Source organism: Tyto alba, unplaced genomic scaffold, assembly GCF_018691265.1.
Source record: "Tyto alba isolate M040663 unplaced genomic scaffold, T.alba_DEE_v4.0 Super-Scaffold_1000006, whole genome shotgun sequence".
Taxonomy (NCBI): Eukaryota; Metazoa; Chordata; class Aves; order Strigiformes; family Tytonidae; genus Tyto; species Tyto alba.
In genome coordinates this window covers 25874742-25889970 of record NW_024881272.1, presented here as the reverse complement: position 1 = coordinate 25889970, position 15229 = coordinate 25874742, and the positions used below count along the sequence as shown (strand labels likewise).

At 44.1% G+C, this 15229-nt stretch overlaps 1 protein-coding gene across 3 annotated transcripts; it reads left to right on the top strand.

Annotated features, from left to right (window-relative positions):
* The first annotated feature begins 138 nt into the window (after window positions 1–138).
* Window positions 139–10973, top strand: ATPAF1 (ATP synthase mitochondrial F1 complex assembly factor 1). 3 transcript variants are annotated; one of them, XM_042784607.1, is made up of 9 exons: window positions 139–362; window positions 748–856; window positions 1421–1471; window positions 2195–2257; window positions 3279–3329; window positions 5134–5181; window positions 7166–7261; window positions 7849–7956; window positions 8908–10973. In XM_042784607.1, exons 1-9 carry the CDS (start codon window positions 172–174, stop codon window positions 9100–9102), a joined length of 912 nt encoding a protein of 303 aa, XP_042640541.1. In that variant the 5' UTR covers window positions 139–171; the 3' UTR covers window positions 9103–10973. The 3 variants fall into 3 exon arrangements, with proteins under 3 accessions (XP_042640541.1, XP_032856651.1, XP_032856650.1); XM_033000760.2 differs by having other exon boundaries at window positions 227–390; XM_033000759.2 differs by having other exon boundaries at window positions 281–362; window positions 731–856.
* The last annotated feature ends 4256 nt before the right edge of the window (window positions 10974–15229 follow it).

The window sequence follows — 15229 nt, the reverse complement described above, 5'->3', positions numbered from 1 at the left end:
TTTTTTTTTTTTTTTTTTTTTTTTTTTAATTCTCTCTCTTTAACCGTGTCACTGAACTTTCAATTTCTCGAAATAAAAGTTCCTCCCCCAGCGCGCGTCTCCGGCCGGTTGATTTTGGGTGCGGGACGGGGCGGAGCGCTGAGGCGGGCGGAGCGCGAGGCGGCGGGCGCCATGGCGGGGCCGCTGCAGCAGGCCGGGGCGCTGGGGGCGGCGCTGAGGAGCCGCGCCGCGCTCCGCCCGCTGGGGCTGCCGGCCGCGCCGTGCCGGGAGCTGGCGGGGCCGGGGCCCGGGCCCGGGGGGGCGCCGCTGGAGGAGAACCCCTTCTACGGGAAGTACCGGCACAAGATCCAGGAGCTGCGGAGGTGCGGGCGGGGAGGGGGTGGATCTGAGGTAACCGGAGGGCCTGGGGGGAAAAAAGGGCAGCGGGGGGGCTGTGGGGGGGCAGGGGGGTGTGTGTGCTGCTTTTTGGGAAGAAGGGGTGCAGGGGGAGCTGGGTTTTTTTAGGAGGAGGGAGGTCAGTTTTAGCTTTGATGAGACAATTCGTTTGGGCCTAATGCTGCCTTTAGATTCACATGCAGTTGGCGCCAGGTGAATGAGAGTCGTCTCCCAACATGATCGGCTTGATAAGAGATAGTTCTGCTAACAAAAAATTAAAGTTTTAACATGAATCAGTACCACAGTAAATATTCTAAAAGGCCAAGTGATGTTAATCACCCAATACTGTTAATAGTCCCTTTTCTGATTCAGATCCAGTCCGGAAGTGTTTGAATCCCGTATGGAAAAAAGAAATGAAGTGAAAAAGCAACCTGTAGGATATTCCAATCAAGGAGAATTTATCAGATGTATGGAAGAAAAGGCAAGGCCAATTTTCTTTGTAATTCACATATATTAAAGCTGTAATATCATTTATATAGGATCAGCATAATGCTACAAACATACAGTGTTCAGGTTAGTAAGGAGCCCCAGAATTTCACTCTCGAGTGGCTAGAAGTATTGCTCTGTATTCCAGTGTATTTTGCTGTTTTTCAGACTGTAAATTATGTGCCTAATACCTTAAGTGTTTAATTGGCTCCAGATTAGTTTGGCTAGATAGAGTGATGTGGTCTTGTGTTTATCATTTTTTAGTGAATGCAAGAAAACTGTTGAATAATATTTGATCCAAAATGCGTAATAGTTTGCTTTTAACTAATCCTTTCTGGCCTTGAAATTTGTAATTCACATTGTTGTTAATTTTATTTACTTCTCCTAATCAATCATTTATTTTAATAAAAATGCACATCTGTGTGATCTTGAAGTATCTTAAACTTGAGCTCCTACTCAGGTGACTTTTGTCAGCAGCCATGTTATGCATGGAAAGGAAGGCAAATAAATGGTATTAAAGTATCAGCTATAAAAGCTAAAGAATAATGTTTTCTTCTAGGCAGAAGGCTTGGGCACAAAGACATCAAAGGGAGGATTCACAAAGGATAAGGTAAGGGAGACAAACCTAAGTGTTAGGAGAGGACATGCTGGCAAATCAAGGACGTAGATTAACTTGTATAGCTACCATCAATGCTTCAGCAAAGAGCTGCTTGACATAAAACTAATGTTCCTTATGCTGCACTTGAGTATAAGATTTTAATTTACTGTTGGGATCATGTTTGATCTTAAAACTCCAGCTCTCTGGGTTTTTATTATCCTGTCCTTTCTCTTTGAAAGTTCCTACTAGTTAGGGGCTCTGTACTGAGTGTTTTCAATATAAATGGAAAGGGTTAAACTGCCTTTACAGCATGTACATATATTTTCAGAGATCAGCCAGCAGAGGGACTAGAGAATGATTTTATTCTCTTTCACATTTTCCTATTTTGGCAAACTTTCTGTGTAAATCTGCCAACAGAGCATGTGTCTGAGATGGCTGCAGGCAAAAGGCTGCAGCTCCTCTTGCAGCTTCAGTATAGATCTGCACAACTGGAGCAAAATGTATCTTGTGTCCTGATGGAATTTCTTCTATTCCATCTGAAGGTGTGAGTCCACTTTTCCGTGCGTTACTGCTTGTAATTTACTAGTTTCTTTGGCAATTAAGAGGACTAAGTCACACTGTAAATTGAATTAAGTTCCTCTAGCTTGATTTTGTTATCTGTAATTGCATCCATTCTGTATTCTCACTTGAATCAGAGCTGTTGTCATGCCAAATTCCTTATGCTTTCTTTTGCAGACGCTTGACTCAATTCTTAATGTTGAGATGGTGAAGGAAAAATCAGCAGAGGAGATAAAACAGGTGATAAATTTAAATGGAATAAAGTTTGCTCTACATATGTGCTTAATAGTAATCTACATGTGAGGATGGAAATTTTACTTAGACTGAAAAGTAAAACTTGTGTGGATGTATATTTATAAAAAGCACAGTCACAGTTTTCTCCATATAGGTAAGTCCACCTAGGATGTACCCACTTCATAAAATAACACATCTGGACTTGATCACTCAAAAACTGTCTCTGCTGTAATTCTTATTGTTGCCATTTAATGTGTGGTCTTAGCAAGCTCCTGTCAGGTTTGAAGCCAGGTAAAGGGAAATCCTAGCAGTAGCTCATATGGATTATGTTACATCTGTTTTGCTGGAATAAAACCAAAGCTTTTGCCACCTTGTACCTTTGTTTGCGCTGTCATTCAGGAGCCTCAGTACTCATACTAAAGTTGGTTAGGGTGAGAAGGAGGTGGGTGGATCTGTTTGAAGAACAGTGTGAATTAAGTTATTCTCCCTAATATCTGCTTGACTTTGCAATGTATTCCCTTTTATCTAGTTATAAGTCACATCTTTTGTCCATTTATTAAAGACTTTTAGCTTTTATGTTGGTATTGCTGTCCTGCTGTGGTGAAGAAAAAGATTGTAAACACAGGAATATTATGCAAAGTCTTGTCTACTGTTGAAAATGTTTTGTATGTTCTTTACTAAAAACAAACAAACAAACAAAACCAAAAACCCCTCAAACTCTTTAGAAATTGTTAGTGTGATTGTTGGGAAAAATGTTAGAAGTAATTCTGATGGCTAGTAAATCTTGAGCCATCTCTAAGCCTACTGCTTATTTCTGTTATCTTGTTGAGATTTGTTCTTTGGTACAAGTACTCTGGAACCTTAGGAGAAGCATATTGCATTAGCAGGCAAGTCAATCAGGCTTGATCAAAAAATTATTTTTCTAAGTGCTTATAAAAGTAAGTTGACAAATGCAATTCTTCTTAAAGCATTTAATATTACTGCTAGATGCTTGATTTTAACTGTATCTAATCTCCTTTGTTTGCAGATTTGGAATCAGTATTTTTCTGCAAAAGATACGGTTTATGCTGTTATCCCTGTAAGTAGTTCCCCTATAGCTATGCACTTGAAAGGCCAGTGTGCAAAACTTTCCTTTCTAACTGTGATTCTGTTGCTTTTAAAAGCAATCACTGAGGGAAAATGAGGTTTCAAGAACAAACTTTTTCCAGATTGAGTGATCCTATTGCCCCAAATAAAGACTTTTGTTTCCAGAAATGTGTATTCCTCTTTTTTTCACTTACATCAGTCTCAATAAAGCTAGTACCTTTTTCTGCACACCTGGCTTGAATGTCCAGGCATTTTTTCTTACGAGTATCCAATACTCTTTGCAGGGCCCTAGTATGTATTAGGGTAGCATTTGTATTTTCACATAATTTTTTTCAGAGTTGCTCATTTCTTTCCCTTCTTCCTTGCAGCACGGACTGCTAACTCAAGTTTAATATGGCAGCACTAGCACACTTGGCCAATAACTTGCACGTGGCTAATCGCTTACAACTTACTTTCATACATTTAAAATTATTGGCAGCACTGTCTTTCATTGAGGTTGCATGGTGCTTCCTGTGATAAGATCATAATCTTACTCCTGATAACTTTACCAGATGTTAATTGTAGTTAATCTGTGTTAGGCCAAAGGAGTTTTTTTTGCTTCTGGGATTTCTTCTTATTCTTTGCTTCATAGTCTCTGTGTGATTGTGATCTCTTAAATCTGTCTTTTCACAGCTCAGCTCAAGCTGTGTGTTCCTTGAGTTCTTGAAACGTCGTTTAGAGCTGGGGTCTGCTTTACGGTTGTACTTGGCCCTTTGAGCTGCAACTGAAGTCAGTGGGAGGCTATATTCTAAGTGTATGAAGTGCTGTATGCTCTGAAAATGGCAGTGTGGGATTTGAAGTCAAGCAGCTTCGTGTTTCAGCTTTCCCAACATGTGGATGTTGGGAAAATAATTTAAATTGCACATTTACTGTAGCAGATGGCCAAAGCCAGGGATTCCAGTGAAGATGGTGTAGGTCTTTCATTAGTGGGGCTGGCACTGTTCTTTGGTGCACTGTTTTAGAGGAGCTTTGGAAGCTTCTAAGGCTTTTAACACAAACCACATCCTAGGCACATTAGGAAGTAGTTCATGGTGTCGCTAGAAGCGGGGGGAAAACCTGTCTTTTGCCAGAAGCTTTTTGTTGACTGGAAGAAAGGCCCTGTATAATTCTTAAGTGCTCAGAAGCATACACAGAGGAATTTCGTGTTGATCAATGCCATGTGTTTTCCCTCCTGCACACCTCAGAGTAGGTATCAATATATGGCACCAGGAAGAGAAGAGTAGGCAAAAGATTTGGAGGAACACGGAGAACACATGAATGAGATTGCCAGGTTTCAGGGATGACCAAACGTGTTTGTGGTTTTAGTATAAACGTAAGCAATAAGTATGTTTGAGTAAATATGTAGGCTGCATTTTAATACTGAAAAACAGATGACTGATGTAAAATCCACAGTTTGGGGCCAGGGATATGTCATCTTGCTCAGCTGTTGACACCACATGATGCAGTGGAGCTATTACTGGAAGAGGACGTAATGCAAGCCTCATGCGTGGGCCCCCCGCCTCCAAGGAATAAAGCTTTGGATCCAATGAGTTTGCTGTTGCATCTTAGAGACAGCATTGTTAAAATGGGGTACTGATGACATTTAGGTAACGAAGAATTAAATACAGTTTTCCACACACTCATTGTTAGCTGTTCCCGCAGTAAGACCTTCTGTAGATGGAAGTTGTGCCCTGTAAAGGTTAATGAGGTGATTCTGAATAACTCTGCAACCATGTTTGTGTTACAAGAACTTAATTTCTCTTTTTCCTTCCCCAAAGGCAGAGAAGTTTGATTTAATATGGAAGAGAGCCCAGAAATGTCCATCGGTACGTATGGCAGAGACTCGCAATGCGTGGATGTATAGCTGTAATGCATTTATCCTCTCTGAAGCCTAATGCATCAACTTTTGACCCTCCTGCATTCAGATTTATCATATCAGCTCGATTAGTAAAGTCCAGGTGTTCAAATACTTGTCTTAGTGTTCAGATAAAAGCAATGGCTATTCATATGTATTAAACAGTTTGATCGAGCTATCAGCTATCTAGATATAATAGCCGTAGGGTTCAGAAACGAGAGCACAGAACCTCCCAGGGAAGGAATTTAGCTACATGCCTTTGGTTTCCATTTATTGATGTCTTGTGTTTAAGTCTCTTCTGTGCAGTGTTGTGAAGAGCCAAGCCTTTTAGGCCAGCTTCCTTGATGTTCCTGCATATCTTTCCTTATTGCTTAAAGCATCCTTGCTTTAACTTGGAGGAACTGTTGTTAGCTATAGCTACGTGTCACCATGGCATTTCATTGCACATATATGGAGAAAGTGAGTTCTCTTGTCTTAACAGTTGGTATGAATTGCTCCTCTTTTCTTTTTATGTTTCTTTGCTGGCAGTGAAGGTAGGCAGGAGTATGTGAAAAGGCAAACAGACAAAGAAAACAATATATTGGGGTTCTGTCCACAGAAAGAGCTGAACCGTGTCATTTATTAGCCTGTTTTTCATCATCATAAATGCGCATACCCATGCTTTCTTCACCCAGCTGTTGATATGTGATAGGTAAATACTGGTAAGGTAGTGTGAGCTATTTGCATGGAAGCCATGCTGGGCAGGCACTATGCTGTGTCAGTAATGCATCTTTGTAAGGGCATGTGAGTTATCGAAAAAGACTATATGGCATGCACTGCAAAATGTATAAGTTCTGTTGTAGAGCACTGTAATTCATCAGCTGTGAAGGCAAGGAAGGGGGAATCGGATGTAGTCAAACCCTTTGTTACAGATAACAGAGTAAATACTCTGTGGGTTGTGTCTTAGGTGTATGCCAACACTGCAAAGCATAAAATACTGCGAATGTGTAATACGGTTATTTCAGAAATGAGTGGATTCCCAAGATGTGGGTTCACTGTTTCTCACATGGGTCGGTGGATATCTTGTAAGCTTCAATTAGAAGATTCCTGTGTGAATAAGTATGTTGTTACTTTGAAGAAGTTAAACTACAAAAGAGCAGAAGAGCTAACAAGCTAAAGGATATCTTTCTGCAGTTTTGTACCATGTGCTGCTGGATTAATACTGTTTTCTGTTGAAAGTGATGTGTTTTTACAGTAATTGGTGTGCTGAAGCGTGGACTTTGTGCAAATTTCACTGTGCTGACACAGAAATTAAATGCTTCATTCCTTTATGAAAACAAAGTATATAGACTTTGCTGTGCTGAGAGTCTATATACTTTGTTTACAAAAGCAGTAGATCTGACTGGGACTTTACTGGATTGATGAATTGGTCCTGCATATTTCACTTGCCAAGAGCAAGATCAAATAGATCTGCCTTCCCGAGCTAGTTGGAGCCTGGAAAGTTATTTATATCTTTAAGTGCATTTCTGTGCAGTGCACTGGCATTTAGTCAGGTATACTGCATGTTTTTCTGCTTCCACATTGTCCTTTCCCTTGGTGTGGGAAAATGAGCAAGTACCTAGCCTATGGAGCCGAACAGACTAAATTTTCTGTAGAGAGAAAATGCTTGCTGCCTGTCCTGGAACAGTTGGTGAAATGACAGGATTAAATACTCTGAATGTTCCTTACCTTATATTTGACCATTTCTGCTGTTAATTTTCTAGAAGTGAACAAAAAGGTCAGAGTCTGAATGTTCTCCACTGTCCTTTCCTTTGTCTGTCTCGTATAATACTGATAAAAATATGTGCGAGAATATTTGCTAATGAAATAATACTGATAAGGTAATGTTGGCTTATTGTCTGCTTTTATGCTGGAGAACAGTATGACATGGCCATCATTTTCTTCTAACAAAGGGAGAAATTTTTTTTTATCTGCAGTTTCTGTATGCTTTGCCAAGAAAAGAAGGCTACGAGTTCTTTGTGGGGCAGTGGTCAGGAACAGAATTGCACTTCACTTCCCTAATAAACGTTCAGGTGAGTGATTGAAATAAAAGGTCCAAAAATGGCATAGGGTCCAGAAATATCTAGTATCAGTATATTACAATATAGAATATTTGCTAAATGGTTTAACAAACAGGTTGTCTAGCTTAACTTTAAAAGAATTATCAGGGAAAACCTGCCATTAATTATGGGTAAATTAATAAATTAATTACAGGTAAATTAGGAGATTTATGGGAATTAACTGTATAATCTAAAGGAGAATGAGGTAAAAGTCAAATAATCTCAAAACAGAAGCAAGAATCAAATTTTTTAGAACTGTTTGTGCAAGCTACTTAATATACCACTAGATGCTCTAAGATGAAATGTCCTCCTGACAATTGTGGGTTATTTTAAATGAAAAATGGTCTTTAGTCAAGAAAAAACCCAGCCTAAATCTTCACATCCCTTTTTTTCTGTACATACCAGGAATAGTGAACTTTTAATTAGAACTGACCCTTAAGCCCTGAAAAATTATTGCCTCCGTAGCAGTTAATACTCAAAGTTTTGTAATCAATCCTCCAAATCTGCAGTAGAACTGAAGTTCTTTATGGGATACTGACCCATGTCTTTGTCTCCTTCAGACCCAAGGTGAAACTGCTCCTAGCCAGTTGGTCTTGTACCATTATCCTGAGCTGCAGAAAGAAAAAGGGATAGTATTAATGACAGCAGAAATGGACTCCAAGTTCTTGGTAAGAGAAACCTGCTCACTGGATTCCTTCATTTTACGTTGCAGCTCCTCCTACACTTTTGAATTAAAACCAAATTAAAGTGAACTCTTTAAAAGACGCTTTCCCAAAGAATGGTCTTACTAGATTTCTTTAACCTAATCTATTTAATACTAGTAAAAGCTAGAAGGACATCATCAGTCTGTCTATCTGGAGATTTAAGATCATGTATTTTTTTTTTTCTTACTTTGGGTATTATAGTTTATTGTTACGGAAAAAAAAAAAGTGCTTTTTTTTTTTTTTTGCTTATTAATGGAAGCAAATTTAAGTGAAAGCTGTTGCTACCAGCCAACAAGTTAAAACAGAGTTTTTGAAGCTTAATGCTACTTATCAAATCAGTAGACCTCCAGAGCCTTGTGTTAGGTTTCTGTGTGCCTTTGCTCTTTTCTCTATGTGTGGGTGTACTGTTATTTGCATGTCTAATAGCACAGTGCCAGGACTAATGGCACTGGGGATTATACTGGCAGAACAAGATAACTAAAGCATCCCACCTCTAACTGACCTGCTTATACCAGTTCTGAAACGCTGTGCAGAGGAGTCATTGGTAATGCATTTGCCCTGTTGTATCTCAGAGTGAACAATCAATTTTTGCAAATAGGTCAACCAGAGGAAAAGAAAGATGAGACTTTGATGCACCTCCAGCACCTTAGAGTGAGCAGGGATCGTGAAAGGCGTATTTGACCTCTGAGGTGTATGCTCAGCAGGAGAGTACTTTAAAGGCACAGTGCTAAAGTGTGGAAGTAGGTCAGGAACAAGAGGGAGGTAGTTTAAGAGATTTGCTAAACTGAGGTGACTTGGAATCGAGTCACTCGATGAGTAGGACTGCAGCCTTTCAGCTGCTGAAGGGTTGTTTTCAATGGGATGTTCAAATACAAGAAAACTCAATAGTAACACGTTCTTTGTTTTAATTTGCAGGTGGTCCATGAAGCACAGTGCTTGGCAAATCAGGTGCAGCTTTTCTATGCAACAGATCGTTCTGAGACCTATGAATTAGTGGAGACCTTCAACCACAGATCTAGTGAATTTAAGTATATGTCAGTTATAGCAGAGCTTGAGCAAAGCGGGCTCGGAAGAGAACTGAGGCCTGGTCAGGTTTCTGACAAGTCGTAGAGCCTGACCTGCAGGTGAAGTGAGCCAGCAGCAGGCAGGGGTCTTCCTAGATGGGGTGGTCCTGTCTCTTCTGTTTTACGAACTTGGTTTGGCTACAGAAAGGATCTGGAGACATCCTGGGAGTGTGATAGTCAAGCCTGTCTGGTACTGATGCAAAATGAGGACTTGGGCCATTTGAATGACAATAACTAATTGCCAAAATGGGGCCTTTCAGTGTAACTTCATCAGAACAAGCCGTTTTCCTGTCCTGTAACTTCCTGCTGCATGCTATATTTTTGAAATCTAAAATGAAGTGACAGAATGGGAGCTATGTAATGGACTGTACTGACATCAGGAGAGAGCTAACAACCAGTGTTTCTTCTCAGTAAATGATTTGAAATGCCCTGTGCCATTATAATTGCATGGTCTGGTGCTTTTTAATCTGTGTGGAATTTATACAGACTTGTCCATCAAGAAGAAACAATAAGACCAGTGGTCTAAAACAGACTACTCTTTGTTACTTTGTGTGTGAGGTTCCTTGCTCAGATGTATACTGTGGCCTGTGTTTTTCTCAGGATTAAAAAATAGAATGACTAGATTTGTTCTGGGAATTTTGCTGCTTAATTGGTATATAAATTTTATCCTGTTGATGTGTTTTTGTCTTAGAGATATTTTTTTTTTTTGAGGAATATGATATTATGAGCATGGTTTTATTTTTGTATATTTTTTAATAGTGTAGAGGAATTACTGCCTGCTGTATAGGATTAATTTTTCTCACACTGGCATCTACAAATGGTATTTGAAGGGACAGAAAATAGCTCTTGTTCCTGTTTCAGGAAAGGCACTATCCATAATAAAAGCAAGATGGACTGGCGCAGTAACAGAGAGCGAGCCACCAACCGGCTTCTCAATTGCTAAGTGACAACTCATGAGAAAAATGTATTGGTATGAACATGCATAGCTGCTTTAGCATGGCAGCCTTGGTAGGAATCTGGCTTTTAAGGAGTACAGCTGGCTTGGTTTTTTAAACCTGCCTTCAACAGAAGAATCCCAAAGCATTCATGCTTAGAGCTTTTCTTGTTTTCATTCCCAGCAGAGGCAGCCAGCCCGTCTGTGGACAAGGGCATTCTGCAGCAGCACGACGTGCAGCCTGTGCCTGCGCTACCAGCCCACCACCACTGCACAGGTGGACAGGTAAACAGGACAGCCTGGAGCTTCCCAGGAGCAACGCTGAACACTTTCCCATATCCACATCAAGTCCCTGGCACTAAATTGCCCTTAGCACTAATTATCCATTATGTCTGGGCCGCACTGCATCCTCCATCAGCCTGCTGAAGCTGGCAAGCATTCCCTCCTTTGCCAACGAAACGGAGGCAAGAAGGGGATGCAGCTAGGTTCTGTCAGAGGATGACATATTTTTGGGGCAGGGCTGGTAACCGATTTTCTGTGCTACCCTTAACCACAACCTGATACGGAGGTTTGATTAATTATAAAGGGCTCTTACACAATCTGTTTGCTAGTGTAATTGTAGGACCCTGTCGCTGTAATACTGTCACTCCATACTTTTGCAGCTCATTCTTTGGACACGAACAGTGTTCAGCTAAGCACTAATGGTTGATAGTAAGGTTTTATTGTTGGGGTCTATTTTAGCAGTGACTCATATATGCTGGGTGTGAACTCGTCCATTCAGGGAATTATGTTTTTCGGAGAGGCACATCTGAAGCTTTGCTGCAAAGAGATGGTCTTTCTTCCTGGTAATGGTGTCTCTTTGTTTCTGATTGTGTTGAGTCTGTGAGTCTGTGCATAGCAGGAGAATAATCAGAGGAGATGTGGATAGGGCTGTTAGAATATGAACAGCAAAGCACCTTTATTAAAGAGCCTTTCTACTTCTACAGGATTCATGCTCCATTTATCATTTTTCCTTAGCTGAAATAAGGGCAGTTTTGATTCATTATTCACTTCCTGCTTTGAAGAAGTCAAAGTTGCTGTATTCATTTTTAATACAGCTGTAATATAACATCCCTGGATGAGTAATGGGCAACAGGAGTGAAATTCAAGGCTTCCAAATCTACACCTGAGCCTCCTTGTGAGCTTAAAAGATCAGAGTCTTTAGTGAAGGCTGTAGCAGTCAGTACCTGTAATTTTGAGTGTTTTTTTTCAACCCATCGTGTAATTAATCCAAATCTACGGACTTCTCCAAGGTCTTAAAATAGACAGAAATGGCAAAGTCAAGAAAAGGAAACATTTCTTGCATTGCATGCATTGGAGCAGCTTTTAAATAAGACCCAAACTGAAAAGGCCAAGCTGATCATGCTGCCTGCAGCCATATTGCAAGAGACTGCATTTTCTGGCCCTGGCGAAGGTGGAATGGACTGATGGAGGGGGCTTTTTTTCTGCAGGTGTATTCATGTGCCTCGAAGTGCACACCGTAACACCTTAACCCTTGTCTCAGGGTGAGACCACTTGACACAGGAATGACTGACTTGGTGTCACTGACCTGGTGCTGTATCGCATCTCCCCGAGAAGAAGAGGAGCAAAAAGCTGGCTAGATTTGTATGTACGTGTGTGTGCAGTGGCAGGGAGACAGCTGAGGGCTTACAAAACTGAAAGGTGCACACCCTCCTGGGAGGTATTCCCAGATCTGCTGCTGAGGATGGGGTTGGTTGCAGCCCCAGAAATGTTACTGCTGTGTTTTCTCCAGGAAGGCAGGCTGATGGACTGTGCTGTTGTGAGCGGGGAAGCTTCAGACAACTATTCCCTACTGTATTCCTGTAGGATCTGTATACAGATTGTATTCCTACAGATAATGTCATGTTGGCATTCAGATTGTAAGAGTAGATGGCCCGGTAGCCTGAGATGCTGCGTCGTCAAACCAGAGCATCTTGGTCATGGAAAACAGAGTTGTTTCACTATTCAGTGGCCCAGTTGTAGGGTGCAAGTTTGACACATTGTGAATAAACTCCCTAATTTGTAAATGGAAAAGTGGAAACTTTTGGTACTTTTGGAAATATATATGCTAATGTGTGCGCTTGTGCTACAGTTAGAACTTGAACAGCCCACTCAGATCTGTGCTGACTGCTGCTGTGATGGCAATGAGGCTGAAACCGGGACAAAGACCCATAATAAAAATGTCCAGGAGAAACTTTAGGCCTGATCTCCTGTCCCAACGAACGCTTGCTGTAAGGGGGAGTAACTCAGCTGAAGAACTGGCCCCACAAACCATCCTTGCTGCAGAAATAGGCCAGCTGTGGTGGCCGTGTGCCTTTTCTGGCTCGTACTTACGCATGAACGGCGCTGCCGGCAGCCTGGCAGGGGCTGCCCACGGGGCCCTACGAGCCGCAGCTCTGCGCAAACTGGCAGCTGTGCCGGGGTTGAGCCGCTAGAAACTCGCGTGGGGTGGTTAGATTGGAGGCATTTAGGATCCGTGTTGAGCCTAAGGGCTGGTGGAAATAACGCTGTTGGTTTGGGCGCGGGGAGGGAAGGGAACTGCGAGGCTTCTGGGCCGTGCAGCCGCTAGAGGGAAGGTTTGTCTCCTTATTCTGAGCTGTCGGCACACACACAGCTTGCGTGAGCCTGTCTGGTCAGCTCTCTGAGCTTAGGGTGAGTTTTGTGCTAAAAAGCACTTAGATGCCCAGGCTGCTCCTCTGTGGTCGATAATGTGGTGGGCTGCACTGTGTTAGACAACAGTTCCCCTAAGCCCAGCGTCCTAGATCCTAAATGAACTGCCCTGGGGAAGGGCAAGCATCCTGTGCTAGTTTTCCAGGTCGCTTTGTTGATTTTTCAGCCGTTTGTGAGCCAGGGTTATCCTGAGCTGTCTTTAGTAGCCCTCGAGTGATCGTGTTCACGGAGGAGAAGCCCAAGTCACCCTGTGGCTCTGTGTAGGCTTCAGCCCCTGCAGCAGCCTGCAGCAAGGACTTCACGGGAGAACCAGGTGCTGTAGGTGCCACCTCCTTCCCTCGGTGCTGTCTGCGCTCTGCCTCTGGCTGGAGGAGAGCCCAGGCTCAGGGACGTGGCAGCAGCTCCTGCTAGGGAGCAGCAGAGCAAGTTTAGCAGCCAGATGCTCTTTGTTACCAGCATCTCGAACCCCCGGCTTGCCCACGCACCCCTGTCACCCCAGGGAGATGTACCCCCACGTCAGCAGGAAACCCAGAGCCCGTCCTGCTCCCCTGGTTTGCGAAAGGCAAACAGGAGACACCCTGGTTTGTGAAAGGCGGCTGTCGCAGCAATCAAGGAAGTGCAGATTGAAGGATGATGTTCTTACCCTCACTTAAAATGCTGACTCCAGTGCTTTTTCATCTGTGCCGGTTTTTTTCCCTCTGCCTTAGAAAATAGCAAGACTCCAGTGCCCTCTGATCCGCAGCTGAGGAAGTTCTCAGTCCCTATCTTTGAGCCTGCGCAGGACTTGGTGGAGCAGAGAGGGGGAACTGACTGTTCCTGACGCTGCATAGCCGAGGCGGGCACGTCCTTTGCCTCTCTGGGAATAACTGGAGCAACCCCATTGTTCCCTTTGCTGTGTCTTGTGGTCTGTGCAGGCACACAAAGCCTGGGAACGAGCGTCTCCCTGGCCCGGGGGGTGCTGCGCCGAAGGGGTGCTGGCCGTGCAAGGGAGAGCCTGGCCCAGTGCCGCAGGGGGCTTGCAGGAGGCTCACTGCACCCACCCCCCAGCCCAGCTGTGTCCTGCCAGGATGTGTGAAGCTGCATCCCCGCGTTGGGCTTCTTTCCATGACCACCCGTGAGGTCCGATGGAGCCGCCCAGTGCTCCGGGCTTGCTTCCTTCCCCGCTTCCTTCCCCCCGATAAATTCAGCTATGCACCTGCCTTCAGGAGCGAGGCCAAACTCCCCCCTCTTCCTTTCTCCAGGGCAGACAAATGCCCTCTTCACAATAACACATCCCTCCTGCCCCAATCCTGCCCCTCAGACCTCTTCCTCTTTCCCAAGTGACTCCTGCCCTCCCTCCCTGCAGCTGGGACCCCGGGAGGCTCCGGGACTGCGGGCTCTCTGCTCTGCGAGGTTTCCAAAACCTCATGCAAAGGGGTAACTCCCTGACTGGGAGGTGCTGCCCACCCCTGTGGACTTGTGGGGTGGCAGCTGATGCAACTTCAGCCCTCGTGCTGTTTTCCTGGCCCCTCTCCTTTGGCTCCAGACCACTGAGGGTGGGAGGACCCCATCTTTCCTCTTAAGTATTTTGGCTCCATCTCGCCTGGATATAAATCCTGGCCATGAGTTTCCTCCAGGATCTTTGCTACACGGCCAAGCCCCCTCAGTTTTGGGTTTGTGCCATTTTTTGGCTGGGGTTTCAGTTGAAAGTTTCCTCCTGGCTTGACGTTAGCTGTCAGGAGTTACATCTGCTCTGCAGACCTCCTTCTCCTGCTCACAAGGTCGGAGGACATTTTGTGGTTTCCTGCATCCCTTGGGGAGGAGCGCAGACACGGGTGCCTGCCAGGTCCCTGGAGTGGAGGACAGCAGCGTTGCTCAGCCCTTGCTGGGATTTGGGGTGGCTGCGATGCGCAAGCAGGGCGCATCCAGCATTGGGGATGCTCCCTCAGGTGCTGAAAAAAGACTTCACAGAGCTGCTGTTGCTGCAGCCAGACATGGAGCTGGTTTGCCAGCAGCTAGGAAGAGTCTGCTGGGCTACTTGAGCCAGATCCTGATTTTAGGGGTGTTGCTTTGACCTGAGACTATCTGCAATGACAGTGAGAGGTTCGCTCAGGGGTGGGAAAAGGCTGATGTGGAAAAGGCTCTGCCTCCACAAACCAGCCCACATGCCCTGGGGTGGATGTACACCCAGATCTGAGCTTTCGAGGTTAGGGATTTACTGAATTAGCTGAACGTTGTGCCTTGAGGGCATCACCCATAGCTGAGAAGCCCCATTACAGGGGAAGGAGTCCAAATCCTGCAGAGATGCGTCCTGCTGGATGCATGGTCTGTATGGGGTCAGAAGGTAAATCCACAGCTGCAGCAGCAGAAGCCAGGCGGGGTTCAGGGAGGCAAACCCTCATCCTAAACCCTCCTGCTTCATACAAACATACCCAGTGGCCGGATCCTCCTGCCGTCTCAGGCTACCGGGTTTGTGGTTTCCTTTCTCACACTCCTGCTGCTCCTTACCCCCACCTCACCCTGCACCCCGGCCCCCAGCTCACAGCATCAC

Excerpts from the sequence above, each read along its gene's own strand:
- ATPAF1 (XM_042784607.1), top strand. The coding sequence starts at position 172 with ATGGCGGGGCCGCTGCAGCAGGCCGGGGCGCTGGGGGCGGCGCTGAGG. Across the intron at positions 363-747 it reads AAGATCCAGGAGCTGCGGAG|ATCCAGTCCGGAAGTGTTTG; the intron begins GTGCGGGCGGGG and ends TTTCTGATTCAG. Across the intron at positions 7,957-8,907 it reads AAATGGACTCCAAGTTCTTG|GTGGTCCATGAAGCACAGTG; the intron begins GTAAGAGAAACC and ends TTTAATTTGCAG.